The 15,855-nt window shown below is 42.4% G+C and overlaps 1 protein-coding gene across 3 annotated transcripts; it reads right to left on the bottom strand.

Annotated features, from left to right (window-relative positions):
- Positions 1 to 7,441: 7,441 nt before the first annotated feature.
- On the bottom strand, positions 7,442 to 15,819 carry LOC133507323 (tumor suppressor candidate 2-like). 3 transcript variants are annotated; one of them, XR_009796797.1, is made up of 5 exons: positions 15,673 to 15,819; positions 13,902 to 14,131; positions 13,077 to 13,197; positions 9,864 to 9,992; positions 7,442 to 7,678 (listed from the first exon to the last, which is right to left on the bottom strand). XR_009796797.1 is itself a non-coding variant. In XM_061832247.1 (4 exons), exons 2-4 carry the CDS (start codon positions 14,048 to 14,050, stop codon positions 9,927 to 9,929), a joined length of 336 nt encoding a protein of 111 aa, XP_061688231.1. In that variant the 5' UTR covers positions 14,051 to 14,131; positions 15,673 to 15,819; the 3' UTR covers positions 7,442 to 9,926. The 3 variants fall into 3 exon arrangements, 2 of the variants coding, with proteins under 2 accessions (XP_061688231.1, XP_061688232.1); XM_061832247.1 differs by having other exon boundaries at positions 7,442 to 9,992; XM_061832248.1 differs by lacking the exon at positions 15,673 to 15,819 and adding an exon at positions 14,221 to 15,316 and having other exon boundaries at positions 7,442 to 9,992.
- Between the last annotated feature and the right edge of the window lie 36 nt (positions 15,820 to 15,855).

The raw sequence follows: 15,855 nt of genomic DNA, 5'->3' as shown, positions 1-15,855 counted from the left end.
TTTAGTCAATGGCAGTGAAATAAATTGGTGATATTTTTAGCATAATAAACGAGCAACGGAACTTGATTTCAGGGCGGTGTGTTGTTGATGTTGGTACGCAGTGGTACATAATAGCAGTATAAGGCATAATAATAACTTGAACAATGCACTGTTTGGAAGTCAACCAAGATGGCTTTTTGTGGTTTTGTGAAAAGTAGACATTTTGGAGATGCGATACACTGACAGACGATACACTGTGGCCCACCAACATCATTGCTACATCTCCGGATGAGATGTACAACTGCTTATCCATCCATCAATTTTCTTCGCCGCTTATCCTCACAAGCGTCGCAGGAGTGCTGCAGCCTATCCCAGCTGTCAACGGGCAGGAGGAGGGTACACCCTGAACTGCTTGCCAGCCAATCACAGGGCACACGGAGACAAACAGCCACACTCACAATCACAGCTCGGCCCAATTTAGAGTGTCCAATTAATGTTGCATGTTTTTGGGATGTGGAAGGAAAGTTCCCCGAGAAAGCCCATGCAGGCACAGGACGAACATGCAAACTCCACACAGGCGGGCCCAAGATTTGAACCATTGTCCTCAGAACTGTGAGGCTAACCCTCCAACCAGTAGCTCCACCGTGCCGCTCTTGACAGAACAGGGCTACTTGCAATTTGGAGATGCACATGTGTGGTGTTGCTCATCCATCCATCTATTTTCTGAGCCGCCTATCCTCACGAGGGTCGCGGGGAGTACTGGAGCCTATCCCAGCTAATTGGTTAAAATGTTCCAAATGCTTCCATGTACTGCGCAGTCTGAGCAATCCATCTTAATATGAAAAGCGTACATGCGGGATCTGAAAAGAGTCAAAATCTTGATTGCTGCTGCGCTCACTGCACGCTCGGTCGGGCGTCTCCGGGCCGTCTGCAATTTGTGGCGGAAGCAGCACTCTGAGGGCCTCACTTAAGCGAAAGCGACGTGAGCTAAGAGAGTGGACTCTATCGACCAACAAGAGGCACAAAGGAAAAGTGGTGTAAAAAACACATGTGCTTCCCTGCAAAACCCGACAGAAATACAGTCAATAAATGAGAAAACGGGCTTCAGAATGGCTTCTTTTTTTTTAGATTTCCTACCAGTTTTATTACTCTATAATTAGGTTTCTTTTTCGCTTTTTATGGTTTTCTTTTGCACACGGGCGACTTAAGTGTTTACCGTTTTGCCACCTCTGTTTTGTGACAGCAGGCATGTGTTATGCACACCCTGAATGCCCAGAGGCCGGCAATGACAGCAGATGAGCAAGTGTGTGCGTCGTGTGTCTGTGGGGAAGTTCAAATGAAGCCAACATAATGGTCTTTATTTATCCATTCATTATCTATCTTGTAACTTTACCGGTGTTTTTTTGACTCGAGTACTTTGTATGGTTTGATGGACAATTGCTAGTCTTTACTGTATGTCTGTCGTTCGGTTGTAGGTTCTGTATTGTGGCTTTAGCATGCACGGCGAAACGGCCTAGAAGAAACTCCTCACTCTGTAGGACAAAAAGGTTAATTGTGAATATTTTATCCAGCCATCCACTTTCTGAGTCGCTTATCCTTGCGAGTGTCACGGGAGCGCAGGAGCCAATCCCAGCTATCTTCGGGTAGGAGGCGGGGCACACCCTGAACTGCTTGCCAGCCAATCGCAGGGCACAAAGAGAAAGACAACAATTGCACTTACAACCACACCTTAATTTAAAGGGCCACTGTCATGAAATGCACGATTTTTAGTATGTTATTAATGAAAAAACGGCAGCCGACATGGACACATGCGTTTTTTCACCACAAAACATGATTTAGACGTACACAACTCCCACCATGAAAATCCTCTCGAGGGATTGGTTTTCGACATGAAGCAGGAAGTGACGTACATGGCAGGACCACACTCAAGTGGACTCGTTTGTTTCCATTAGTTTTACCTCCGGGAAGGTAGCTCGTTGTTCCTTTGTGTTTGCCAAAATGCCGGCTCGTTGCATTGCTGGACATTGCTCGAACACTCGGGAGGATGGATTTACCCTTCATAAGTTTACAAGAGACCCGGTTCATCGTGAAAAAATGGATCCCACGGGTGCAAAGGACGAGAGGTTCGTGGGTTCCAAATGACAGGTAGGTGTTTATACAGCTACTAAAAAATATAATAGTTTGGGGCAGACCACGTAATCCATCTCTCATAATATACCATAATCGTTGTGAAAAATGGATTGCACCTGTGCAATGGACGACATCTTCGCGGGTTAAATGTTGCTAAATGTGTCGATGTGCGCGTTGGACGGCGTCGGGCTCGCCAGCGAAAGCTGCTGCGTCTCCTCGCCAGCAAAAGCTGCCGCGTCAGCTCACGGACGGCAGCGGCTATGAACAACGCTTCCGACAATGGAGCACTTAGCCACGTGCGACGACAACGCCGTAAAGCGGCCTAGCTCGGCAGCATGATAAGCCACCTCGGCGCCGAAAATGAGCCACCCCGGCCAAGGCGCCGTGTACGCTGGTCATGGCTTCGGCGAAGGCTGCGCGCCGGGCTTGCAGACGGCGGCGGCTTTGAACAACGCTGCCAACAATTCCGCACTCAGCTGCGTCGTAAAGCGCCCCAGCTCGGCGGTGTTGTTCATTGTGGACGGCAGCGGCTATGAACAACGGCGTGAAGCAGCCCGGCTCGGGGCCATGATAAACTACCTTGGCGCCGAAAATGAGCCACCCCGGTCGCCGGCCTTGTTAGCTGGGGTGGCTCGTCGCGGTGCCAGACTGCGATAGCTCATCTCCGCCGCGGAAGTGTATCGGATGGGGAGGCAGTTTGCCCGTGATCGCATATCATCTGAATATGGCTCGAAACAATAGGGTAATATTGCCCTGGTAACTTCACTCGGTTGTGTGATGTTCTCTTCTTCGAAAAGAGCTTCCGTGTCAGAAGGGGCATGTTCGTCTCCCATAGTAGGATCCACAGCCTGTTTTCAATGGCGAATGTCCGGGGTGACGTCACGGACGGGGGATGCAGCCAATACGGTGACCACTTGGATGTCGTCAAATGACACTTCCGCAACTTTGCGCGTGGATGACGCGCTCTCCGCTCATATTTATTTTTCGTATGGACATTGAAGTGAATAATGTTATTTGTATTTTTCATTATAATATCTATTTTTAGAATGTTTATAGGGATGACACTTGACCTTTAATATGATTTCATTATTGAAGGGATTTTGAAATGAGTATTTTTTCAGATTCATTTTGTATATCATTTCATTTTCAATTTTTTCATAGATTTTAATTCATTACCTGACGTTTCATTTCTAATTAAATTCTTAATTTGACTCCCTTTGTTTCAAGGAACTTTTGCATTGATAAGGGAAGCAGTTATTATTGTTTGACAATGTTCTCAGCCATCACTTAAGAAATCACACAGAAAAGCTGCAGCAAGAGGAATTTAGGATTGCACATGAGAAGGAAGTGAAATGTTTTCCGCCATTTGTTTCATAAACCCGTGCTGACTCACCAGAAGTGTCGTCGGGGCTCCCTCCCGGTGAGAGTGTGCTTTAGGAAAGTGTTCGTATGAATGGAATCGGGCTGGGAAAGGGAACAAAGCAATGGTTGCTCGCTTCCCCTCAGGGGGCTGCGCCTCCTCTTTTGACCTCCGCTTCCCGAACGTGACATCAGCAAAAGGCAGGAAGTCAAAACAATAGCGGGGAAACGGGGCGCACACACCCCGGCACCTTCACTTTGTGGCCGCACCACTCTTTGATTGCGATGGAATGCATTTGTGTGAGGGACTCATCCACTGAGGGGAATCAGGCCCGAACTGTCAAAAACCTAGAAACCGTCATTTCTTATGTCTTCTTTAAAAATCTAATGTACTTGAAATAAAACACTTTGTGAATTCCTCTCATATTACCACAAAACCAGGCTACCTGACAGATATCCTTTCACAGCATAAGTCAACATCCGGCTATCTTTGGGCAGGAGACAGAGTACACTCTGAACTAGTTGCCAGCCAATTGCAGGGCACACACTGTAGAAGCAAACAACCATTGACACTCATACCTACGGGCAGTCTTTTGTCAACCTACCATGCCAGTGTTTGGGATGTGGGAGGAAACCCGAGTGCCCACAGAAAACCCACACAGGCACGTGGAGAACATGCAAACTCCACACAGGCGGGGCTGGGATTTGAACCCCAGCTACATTATTAACTTTAATGGCTTTTTGTTTACTTAACATTTCAACTAATAGCTGTTTATCTAGTTGAAAATAATTACAGCATTTTCAAATTTATAGAATGGACTTTGAGTATATATATTTAGTGAATCACAATTATACAATTTACAAAATATTTTTTTATCATTAGAATATCAAATGAACTTTTTTGGGAACTGTATTTAATATCATTTTAATTATATAGTGATTTATTTACTTACATTTTAAATTATTTAACAGTATTTACATTTAATTGAATGCTTGGTTATTTTTAATTATTGATTTTTTTTCATTATTTGATACCCTGTTTAGTTTAATTTTTTTCTTATTCCCATTCAATTTTCTGCTCTGGGCCCCTTCCTGTTTGCTGTAGTCATGGATAGGCTGACAGATGAGGTTAGACATGTATAATGGCAGCAGAACAATGGTGAGGTGTGCCTTAGGTGTGACAGAGGAATTTAAGGTGGAGGTGGGACTGCATCAGGGATCAGCTCTGAGCCCCTTCTATTTGCAGTGGTAATGGATAGGCTGACAGATGAGGTTAGACTGGAATCCCCTTGGACCATGATGTTCGCAGATGATATTGTCATATGCAGTGGAAGCAGGGAGCAGGCGGACGAACAATTAGAAAGATGGAGGCACCCACTGGAGAGGAGAGGAATAGAGATTAGCTGAAGTAAGGCAGAATATATGTGCATGAATGGGAGGGACAGAGGGGGAAGAGTGAAGCTCCAGGGAGAAGCGATAGCGAGGGTGGACGACTTCAAATACTTGGGGTCAACAATGCAGAGCAATCGTGAGTGTGGTAAGGAAGTGAAGAAATGGGTCCAATCGGGGTGGAACAGCTGGCGGAAGGTGTCTGGTGTGTTATGTGAAAGAAGAGTGTCTGCTAGGATGAAGGGCAAAGTTTACAAAACAGTGGTGAGGCCGGCTATGATGTACGAATTAGAGACGGTGGCTCTGAAGAAACAACAGGAAGCAGAACAAGAAGAGGTAGCAGAAATGAAGATGCTGAGATTCTCACTTGGTGTGAACAGTTTGGATAGGATTAGCTTGAGCTCATTAGAGGGACAGCCAAAGTTGAATGTTTTGGAGACAAGGTCTGAGAGAGCAGACTTCGATGGTTTGGACATGTCCAGAGGCGAGAGAATGAGTATATTGGTAGAAGGGTGCTGAGGATGGAGCTGCCAGGCAAAAGAACGAGAGGAAGACCAAAGAAAAGCTTGATGGATGTTGTGAGGGAGGACATGAGGACAGAGGGTGTTAGAGAAAAGGATGCATGAGATAGGCTTATGTAGAAAAAGATGACATGCTGTGGCGACCCCTCACGGGACAAGCCGAAAGGAAAAGAAGAAGAAGAATGTATTCAATCACATTTTGAAGATTATGCATTAAAGCACACCATTAATCCACTGCAAATTTCCCCATCGCGACTCTCGTCAAGGTCCTCCCCTCTTATTATTTTAAATGCGCTCTTCTCATTTTTGGACAAAATAGCCTGAGAGCGGAAAAAAGTTGCAGTTCGGTTACTGTTCGGCTAACCCAACATTACATGACAACACTGGTAACATAATTTAAACGCAAGATGATTATCAACTAACCCTTTTTCAGTTTCTCCCAATGAGCAGTGTCAGCCCCACAAGCAGTTCTTCTAGTAATGCTGTCAGATATGATTTATAAGAACCCTTATTCAAAGCGATAACGCTGGGTGGCCCAAAAGGAGAGGGGTTTATCTTCTCCAAATCTCTCCGGGATCACAGCACATCAAAAGAGAAACACAGGAAACGCATTAAAGCGAGTGACCTCTGGCACCGGAACACACCCAACCGCATTCCACACAATTACAGACAGCACGCGAGGACTGGAAAAGAACACCAGCCCATTTATTGTCCACGAAAAAGGCCTCTGAATATGTTTACATTGCTATTAAGTGCTGGTGCGCTGCCAATGCGGTGACGACAAGGCCACAAATTGTCATGGTTGTAGTCCTGATGCGTGACTTGGGCCCTATAATTACACGGAAGGCACAATAGCAGAGGATCGTTATTAAGAGAGGAAGCAAGCACCTCTGTCATGAAGTTTGTTGAAATGGGATTGCTGCTGCCATCTACAGTCGAGGTGGGAAACAGACCCTATTCATTGAAACTCTCTTTGGGAGTTGCACTTTGTTAAACATCCATTATTATTCCTCTCCAGATAGGACTGCCCTTCCCTGTTAGACTTTTGGCGAGAGAAGCGGCGTACGCCCCGGACTTGTGGCTTCGGCTGATGTTTGCTGAGTGAAGTGGGATACATCTTGGACTGATCACCCCTCCTGACCTTTGCAGAGATGCCGATCCTTACCCTGGACTAGTTGTCCCAGCTAACTTTTGGAAGGAGAAGTCAACCTCACCCTGGACTGGTTGCCTCGACTGATGTTTGGTGAGAGAAGTGGTGTAGCCCCTAGGGTGATTGCCAAAGCTGACTTTGGGCTGAGAAATACAACTAGGACTGGTCCAGCTGACTTCTGGTGAGAGAAGTAGGGTACACCCTGGATTGCTTGTTCCAGTCGAATTCTGGTAAGAGAGGTAGGGTACAGCCTGGACTCTTTGCCTTGGCTGTCAGTTAAGAGGAGTGATTCTGGACTGGTTGCCCTTGTTGACTTCAGTAAAGGGAAATGGGGTACATTATGGACTAGTTAACAAAGATGACTTTTGGCCAGAGAAGCGGGACCTTGGACCAGTTGGCGCAACTGAATTTTAACTAAAGGCAAGGGTTTTTCAAGGGTTTGGTGGGAAAGCAGGGTAGACCCTGGATTGGTTGCCCTAGCAATTTTTGGGTAAGAGAAGCAAGGGAACCCCCTTGGCCAAACGTCAGCTGGGGCAAGAAGTGGACCAGGGTGCACTCCGCTTCTTTTGCCATAAATGAGGCAGCAAGAGAATTGGAGGACAACTATGAGAAAAGTAACTAACCCGAGAGAAAAATCAACATTGTGCATCAATAAGAGTTCAAACGCCTGTAAAACTTTTTACTTTTTTTTCCCTCTGTGCCAGGAGATGAAAACACAATTAAAAAGTAGGTGCTCTACCTAGTGCCAAAGTTTGCAAATTACATTTTCTTCTTGCCAAAAAAAAACTCCCATTTTGTCTCACATTATATTGATCCATTATAGAGTGGTGAGTATAGAGAGCAAAGTGTCCAAACTCAAGAAATTCAGTTCAGAAAACTATTTATTCAAGTATTTCCAACTAATACATCGGAATTATTTACAGTGCATCGTTTTCACTAGTGCAGGTCTGAGCTCACGTGACTGAGAAAGGCTCACATACGGAATGTTTATTACGATAAAACATCGCTCGCTGTCCTGCTGAAAAACTCCCCCGTGCGCGTGCACACACACATAGATACATACACCCAGACACTTGCTACGTCTGTGCGTCTCACTAAAGGCAGACACGAATTTCCACTGCTGTTTTGTAAAAGCGACTATGGAGCCGCGCTGAAAAGAAGAAAAAAAATCAAAATATTACAAGCAGAAAGATGTACTATGAGAAGTCCAAATATTCAGATTACATATCACTAAATATCTAATTTTGTGAAGACCCCTAGTAGAACAATTTTTACAACAAAAATAGTTATGAAAATAAACTTGTACTATTAACACAAATTTCAGCATGAGAAGGCTTTGTTTTTTTATTTAAAGGAAAAAACTTTGATTTTGAATTTTATAAACTAGAGGAAATACTATACAATAACATGTTATGTTAATTACAAGAAGTCTCAATATTACAGATAATACAAGAATAAAATGGTATTTTTACTTTAGAAAGTTGTCATTTTATGAAATAAAGACAAACTACAATGGTGCCTAGAGATACGAGTTTAATTTATTGTTTGAGCTTGCCTGTAACTTAAAATCTCACATTATCTTTCCCCATTGACATAAATATGAATGCAATCAATTCAAGTTGGACCCCAAAAACATCTTTTTAATAAGGAAAATGACCCTATACTTAATAAAAACCAAGTGCTTGACAGAATTACAAAGAATTATACTTGGCTACTGGCGCGGGGGCTGCGGGGCAGCATAATACAGTCATGCAGACACAAATCCAAGTGTCACAACTCCCCTGAGTCAGTAAGATGCACTCATGTTAGGTGTTTTTCACAGAAGATAAAGAATATATGCCGGTGGGTCATGTTATTTGGTCCGTCTACACGTGCCCTTGAACCGCTTGGGTTCAAATATATGTATGTTGCTTAGTAACACTGCCACATACATGCATACTATTCATTAACCTGTCTATGGTGTTTCCAGTAACGAATTAGCATTATATTTAAAGTGAGCTCTGAGCTTTAATGAGTTTTAAATAGACAATGCATAATTCTCTTTGTTTTGACAGTAAACTTCAACTGGGAGCAACATTAATATTTGCTTGCAAGTCAAAGCAACGACAACTCGTATGTTGAAACATATCACCCGTGTCTAAAGGCACCACTGTAAAATAAGTCATACTAGAATAATTATGAAAATGTTTAGGGTCATAAGGGAAAATTGGGGATTTTTTTTTTTTTTTTACAAGAACGAGTAAATATTAAAACAAAAAAGATAATGGTATGACTAAGACCAACCAAGCCTCTAAAGATTAGAGACAACAGCTGTTTCTCTCAGTTCTCTCGTTTATATTGCCATGGGAATTTGGACATTCACACCTTTATTCTCATATCTTTTTTTTCTTCATAAAAAACAAAAATAAACCTAATTCCCGCTATATTACAACATGTTCTCCTCTACACTGCTTTTTCCCCTCATAATTTGACCATCTTTTTTCCTATTTTCAGCGTGGCCCTAACAATTACCCCCCCCCCCTTTTTTTATTTCTGCACAAATAACACCCCAGGGTAGAAATACAGCATAGTTTGATGTGTTGTTTTCAAAGGAAAGATCATATGGACAGATAATAATGACAGAATATGCCTATTTTCCCAGTGGTCTTAAGATGTCTCCGACAAGCTTTTGTCAAAATACCCAAAGAATGAAAAAATATTGCATACTTTTCATCCACTTTTTTGGTGCTCTGAAAATAGCCCGTTTTTTCCATTATGGCCTCAATGCCGAGTACAGCTTTTGTCACGACCAAGAAGAGTGAGGAGCTTGGGGGTGGCAAATAAAACAAAGCAAGCATCCATAAAAATTCTGCATTTCCACTTTTGGAAGCACTACTTCATCATCAACAAGCCAAATTACACACTGGCATCTCTGCAGCTCTGTTTAGCGTTTGGATTTGAGATGATAGCGCTTCCATGGTAACTGCACGGAAATTGCAGAACTTCACAATCAAACTCCCAACTCATGGGGAAAGACACCTGGCGTAGGGGTGATATTGGGAAAATTATGACACCAAAACATTTTCGGAAACAGGCATCTCACAAAAACATTACCTTGGTTGTGTAATAACACACTTAATGGGTGGGCAGGTACTTCAGACTTGTGTGCAAGCCATTAAAACATCAATTTACAATAATCTGTCCACTCTAAAGTTTGTTTACATATCAGATGGGCAATGAACATCTGAACTAGCTTTATGTCAATGACATAACAATATGTCTCTTTGCATTGGATTTTTTGTTTCTCCAGACCAACGTTGATTATTTTTTAACCCGCACACTCAGTCGGATCTGACCTCTTTTCGGTCAAAAGGAGGAGTGGGCGCCATTCTTCATATGAGGAAAAAAAAAAAGACCCTTCACACCTCACAGAGGACAATGGGGAAGTCTACGTGAATACAGGGATGCTGCAGCTTCACGATCCCCTAAAAAAAGAAGAGAAACATCACGCTAACGTGGTTGCATTTCACCAGTACCATTCGAAATAGTAAATGAATCCATGGCGTTATGATTAATCCTTATCAAGCACTTTCACTACACAGGTCTCTATCTTGTTATAAGTTAGCATTTCATCCATTTTTATTAAACAAAGTAATTGAATACAGACATAGGTCGGTAGATAAGAGTGATGTGGAAAAGTACTGGCCCCGTTCTCAAATTCTCATATTTTTGCAACAATTCCCCACTCTATTGTTCAAGATCATCAAACAGATCTAAATATCAGTCACTCCAGCGTATCCTGGGTCAACCCCGGGGTTGCCTCCTGGTGGGACATCCCAGAACACCTCACCAGGGAGGTGTTGAGGAGGAATTCTAATTAGATGCTTGAGCCACCTCATCTGGCTCCTCTCAATTTGACAAAATGTCATGATTCAAAGAATTTGCAGAAGAGTCAAGAAGCCTGGAAAGACTTACAGAAAAGCAATTTCTAAAGCTTTAGCATTCCAGCGACCCATAAGGAGAGCTATTACCCCCACATGGAGAAAACATGTAAGAGTGGTGTACCTTCCCAGGAGTGTCCAGCCTACAAAGATTATGCCAAGAGAACAGCAATGACTCATGCGGGAGGTCAAAAAGGAACTCACAACAACTTCTAAAGAACTGCAGGCTCACTTAAGGTTCACAACACAATAAAGAGCACACAAGGCGAAAATGGAATCCGTGGCAGAGTTGTACGGCAAAAACTACGGCTCACTGAAACTAACAGTTTTGCTTTATTTTTGGGAAAAAAAAAAAAGCATCGGACAGTTACCACAATGTCTTACGTCTCAATTGACTGTTGTCGTCATGGATGTCATATTAGATCATCTCCAACTACCAGAGATGAATCCCTTGCGTGTTTCTAACATACTTGGCAAATAGAGATGATTGTGAATGAATGCCAGGACTTTTGGGAGAATATTATTAGATGAAAGTTGAGCTTTTTGGAATGTGTGTCTCATTACAGCTGGTGTAAGTGTAGCACAAGGTTTCAGATCATACCAACTGTCAAAAATGGTGGTAAGAGTGTGATGCTCTTAGACAGCTTTTCTCTTATAGGACCTGGAGAACGTAACTGATGGAACCATGAATTAATTCAGCACTTTAACAGAAAATCTAGAAGCAGAATGTTTACCCATCAGTTTGTATCCTTAAATTGCAGTGCACTTGTGTTCTGCATTTGGATCATTATCAGACTTCATGAGCAGCTTCTGATTGGTATATAAAGACAAAATGAAGGTTTTGGAGCAGCCAAGTCAAAGTCTTGACCTGAATGTGATTGAAATGCAGTGGCATGACTTTAAAGGGAAATTCCAATGGTTTGGATTAAAAATGTATCCAATCGGTCATGTAATATGTACTGTATCTTGAAAATGTAATGTTAATCCTCTCATTTAATGGTGTTTTGAGAAGATTTTCATTGACACTTGTGAATTTTCAGGGGCCCTGCCATTTTCGTGAGTCACATGATCTACGTGCGCGGATGTGACGTGTTACGTGCCGCAACAAAGGCTCGATTACATGGGACACCATTTATGCCCGGCGCTGATTTCTCGAATTTATCCTCATTTTATGAAGAAATAGCAGTATTGGTTGATCGTGAAGACAGAGGAATACGTCCATACATAGCCGTAAGATGGCTCGCCAAGGAGCAAGCTCGCAGATCCCTGGCGAGCCCCGGAGCTGTACTCTATTTTGCTGTGCCATGGCTGTGCCGTGAGCGGCTGTGTATGGAAGTATTCCTCTGTCTGCCCGATCAATCGATGCTGCTATTTCTTCATCAGATGAGGATAAGTCTGAGAAATCAGCGCTGGGCATTAATGGTGTCCCATGTAATCGAACCTTTGTTGCGGCACGTAACACGTCACATCCGCACACGTAGATCATGTGACTCGCGAAAATGGCAGCGCCCCTGAAAATTCGTAATTCAAAAAAATCTTCTTGAAACACTATTAAATGAGAGAGGATTTAACATCACATTGTCAAAATAGGGTACATATTACATGACCTATTGGATACATTGTTTATGCAAACCAGTGGATTTCCCCTTTAATAATGCTCTTCATGCTTGGAAAAAAACTCAATTTTTGTTGAGTTCAAACAATGATTTCTGTAAGGAAGATTGCGTGAAAGTATGTCCACAGAGATGTGGAAAAACTCATTGCCACTTACTGAAAATGCTTCATTTCAGTTGTTGCTGCTGAGGATGGTTCAACCAGTTATTAGGTTTAGAGGGCCATTAGTTTTTCCACACTGGGCCAGGAAACTTTGAATAGATGTATTTTCTTACTAAATAAATCACCATTTAAAAACAGCATTTTAAGTTCCCTTATATTTGTCTGATATTTTTTGGAAAAACACATTTAACTGGGGAAACTATTGAAAAATATGACATGAAAGCCAGTACTATTTCACAGTACAATAGATAGAAAAGATGGAATTTGACAGAGAGATTACGGTAGATAGATAGACAGACAGATTGGCAGATTTGGTAGTTTCTTTAAAAAGTTATTAAAATGTTTCAATAATGAGTGACATGGTAACGAGACAAATAGAGCAGGCAATCTTTGTAGTTAACGTTACAGCCCCATTATCCCCCCAGCCAACCCACACACACACACAGAATTTTGAGACAATCATATGTGATGTCACTCGGGGAAAACACCTTTGGGTTTATTCCCGAGACAAATGTAGCAGCACTGAAAATGTTGTACGTAAAACAAAAAGCTGTGGGTGACTTGCTGGGGTAATTTACCATCTTACCGGACTTCCAAAGGTAAGCGTGGGCTAGCTAGATTGCTCACCAGCAGTCTAAGAAAGTTGACAGCTTACACTTGTCATTTAAAATGTACACGTACAGAGCCAACATTTAACATTTTATTAATTCTATTGCATTTCCATTGAGCTTCAGATCAAAAGATCTAGCTTCAGAACTTCGCAATCAGGCACAAACGCAACAGAAATTAGACTTCCTAGTTTAAATTACTGTTCAATAACACTTTACTAGCCAACACTTTTTTTGAGCGCACCTGTGGAATGAGATTCTTTTGAATCCTCTTCAATTTGGACTTTTTCTGCCCATTTTTTGTCACCACCGTCTCTTCGTAGAATTCGTGGGCAAGATCGCCGTCCTCGTCGTAGTAGAGTGAGCTGCCAACACAGGTTACATTCAACAAAATTCAAACGTGCAACTCATCCATCCATCCATCCATCAATTTTCTTAACTGCTTATCCCCACAAGCGTCGCGGAAGTGCTGGAGCCTATCCCAGCTGTCAACGGGCAGGAGGCAGGGTACACCCTGAACTGGTTGCCAGACAATCGCAGGGCACATTGAGACAAACAGCCGCACTCACTATCACACCTAGGGGCAATTTAGTGTCCAATTAATGTTGCATGTTTTTGGAACGTGGGAGGAAACCGGACTTCCCGGAGGAAACCCACGCAGACACGGGGGGAACATGCAAACTCCACACAGTTGAGGCCGGGAATTTACCCCCAATCCTCAGAACTGTGAGGCCAACACTCTAACCAGTGCTCCACCGTACCGCCCTCATACATAACAATAAAACACAAGTAAAATTCATCATAATCATCATCAATATTGAGTAATTCTCAGGTTAACTGTATCTGGTTTTATGTTTATTCTCACATTTAGCTTCATGGCCGCTCCTGTTTCCATTCAATGAAGGCAAAAAAGGAGAAAAATAATAATGCTCTCTCACAAAGTCTCTCTAAGGATTGTGCAAAGTACTCGATTGGCCTATTCCAGGTTTTACAGCTTTGGAGGTTCCACTGTAACCAATAACAACTTATTTATCACTTTGCAACAAAGCGTTATACGCATTGCGTTTACCTCCTCCTGGTAAAAACAAAGGGCGTCGCGTTCCTGGGACATTTGAGGCGGGCCACCGACTGCTCGTTGCCATTCCCGGCAGAGTCACCTCCTGCCCCGCTGCCTGAGAAAGGCCAGGCGCCTTTGTTTTTGGATCCACTTCCTCCCATTCTTTTCACATATAAGGCATTGTTAGGTCGTCAGGTGAAGCTCTAATCTGCCATTTGGCAATTTCTTAATGATGGCAGGATCTGAGTAAGTAGTGAGAGAACACAAATCAAACCTCATTGTTCTGGCCACAGTTCACCAACTCATCATAATAAATGGGGTACACACTTACTAATAATCTGTATAAATCTGAGCATTACACCATTCCAATCAAAGTCAGCAAAGACCAATTTGTCACGTGGCTCTTAAATATTATCCTGAGCAATTATCCTATACTGTGGGGATGTGTTAAGAGTGTTTTTTTTTCCCTCCCAGATCTACTTGGAAAATGGTAAATGTGAAAACTGTTTAATATTTACAATTCACAAAGAATTATGTACTGTATCCCGAGTTGGGCCGAGTTGTGACGCAATGATTCCCAAACAGTGTGCCGGTGTACATTAGTGTGCCGTGAGCGCTCTATAGGTGTGCCGGGGGAAGTTATCCAATTTTATGTCATTGCTAAAAAAACATTTATTCCAAGAAATAATGTATCTTTATCTATTTATGCCAGTGAGGCACAATGACAGACAGAACAAAAAAATCCTCTTCTATTAGATGGCAGGAAGTACATACAGTAACTAATCGATCCATTTTTGGTGACATTTACTTTTGTTGGTGTGCCGTGGGATTTTTCAATTGTAAAATATGTGCCTTGGCTCTATAAAGGTTGGAAATCACTGCTGTGACGTATAATGAAACGTAGGTCAATTGGGAAGCAACCTGAAGCTCACACATTGCTTGTTTCAAAAGTTATTCAACATTGTAGAGAATAAGAGCAGTCAGAACAAACATTTTTGTTCTGTTATTTTTCTTATATTCAACCTGATAAAAAAGATCGTGTGTATACTCTGCACAATATGCCAGAATTCTGTTACAAAAGTAATAGAAGTGATTTTTCAATTATTTTTGTATTAGTTTAAACTTTTGTAATGTGTTGTGTATTATTGGCAGCAATAGTGCACTTTTGTTCTTACAACGGGAAACGACAATAACAAACACAAAGTAAAATCGCTGCGTCAATGTGAGCATCGCTATTTTTGTAAGGACAGAAAAATTGCCACAGGTCTTGTAGTCAATTAAATACTCAGTGAGAGGATGCTAGTGCATATATCATTAGCTGTAGCAATACAAAAAAAAGTATTTCCTAGTCTCACTCAAGAGGGTCCAACCAGCTAACAAGTGATTCTGGAAAAAAATAAAGAGTGCTCAGTAGTAGTTCGATGTTTAGCCACAGGTTAGCTGTTATTGTATGACAGCTAGCCAATGGGAGATGCCCCCCCCCCCCAGTCCCATAAAGCACGATTCTGACGTCATCATTACTAGCCATACTTTCATAGCTTTATCGATAACCCCCACGCGTTTCCAACTAAAATATACACGATACAATGTTAGTGCTCAGAGGAACTGTTAGCTGGTTAGCAATGTCGCTGTCTTAACAATTAGCTCGCGTGTGGGACCTGCTAGGTGAACCATGCTAGCCCTTTAGCCTGCTCGGAAGCAGCTTAGCAACTGGAGCCAAACTGTATGAAGCACCTGTCGTCATTTAAAACCACACAAGCGGACAACCCGTTTTGATACCAACCTTCTTTTACACCTTTTAATCTCCATGATTGGAAAGGTTCGTTGCTTAGGACGGTTGCGGTGACGGTATGAGTCAGATACACACCCAACACCTCAACTCCTCGATTTACGCTTCGCATTAAAATTTGAAATGACGTCACAGGTTAAAAAAAAAATCGACGCGGTCACAGGTAATAATTTTAAA

Source organism: Syngnathoides biaculeatus, chromosome 10 (assembly GCF_019802595.1).
Source record: "Syngnathoides biaculeatus isolate LvHL_M chromosome 10, ASM1980259v1, whole genome shotgun sequence".
NCBI lineage: Eukaryota > Metazoa > Chordata > Actinopteri > Syngnathiformes > Syngnathidae > Syngnathoides > Syngnathoides biaculeatus.
The sequence above is the reverse complement of the archived record's forward strand: the minus strand, read 5'-3'. Positions and strand labels throughout refer to the sequence as shown.

Bases quoted from the DNA above. Each gene is read 5' to 3' on its own strand.
- LOC133507323 (XM_061832247.1), bottom strand. From the start codon at position 14,050: ATGGGAGGAAGTGGATCCAAAAACAAAGGCGCCTGGCCTTTCTCAGGC. The intron at 13,198-13,901 runs GTAAACGCAATG...CTGTGTTGGCAG, and splicing joins TTTGTTTTTACCAGGAGGAG to CTCACTCTACTACGACGAGG. The intron at 9,993-13,076 runs GTGCGCTCAAAA...TTCTTTTTTTAG, and splicing joins AAAAGAATCTCATTCCACAG to GGGATCGTGAAGCTGCAGCA.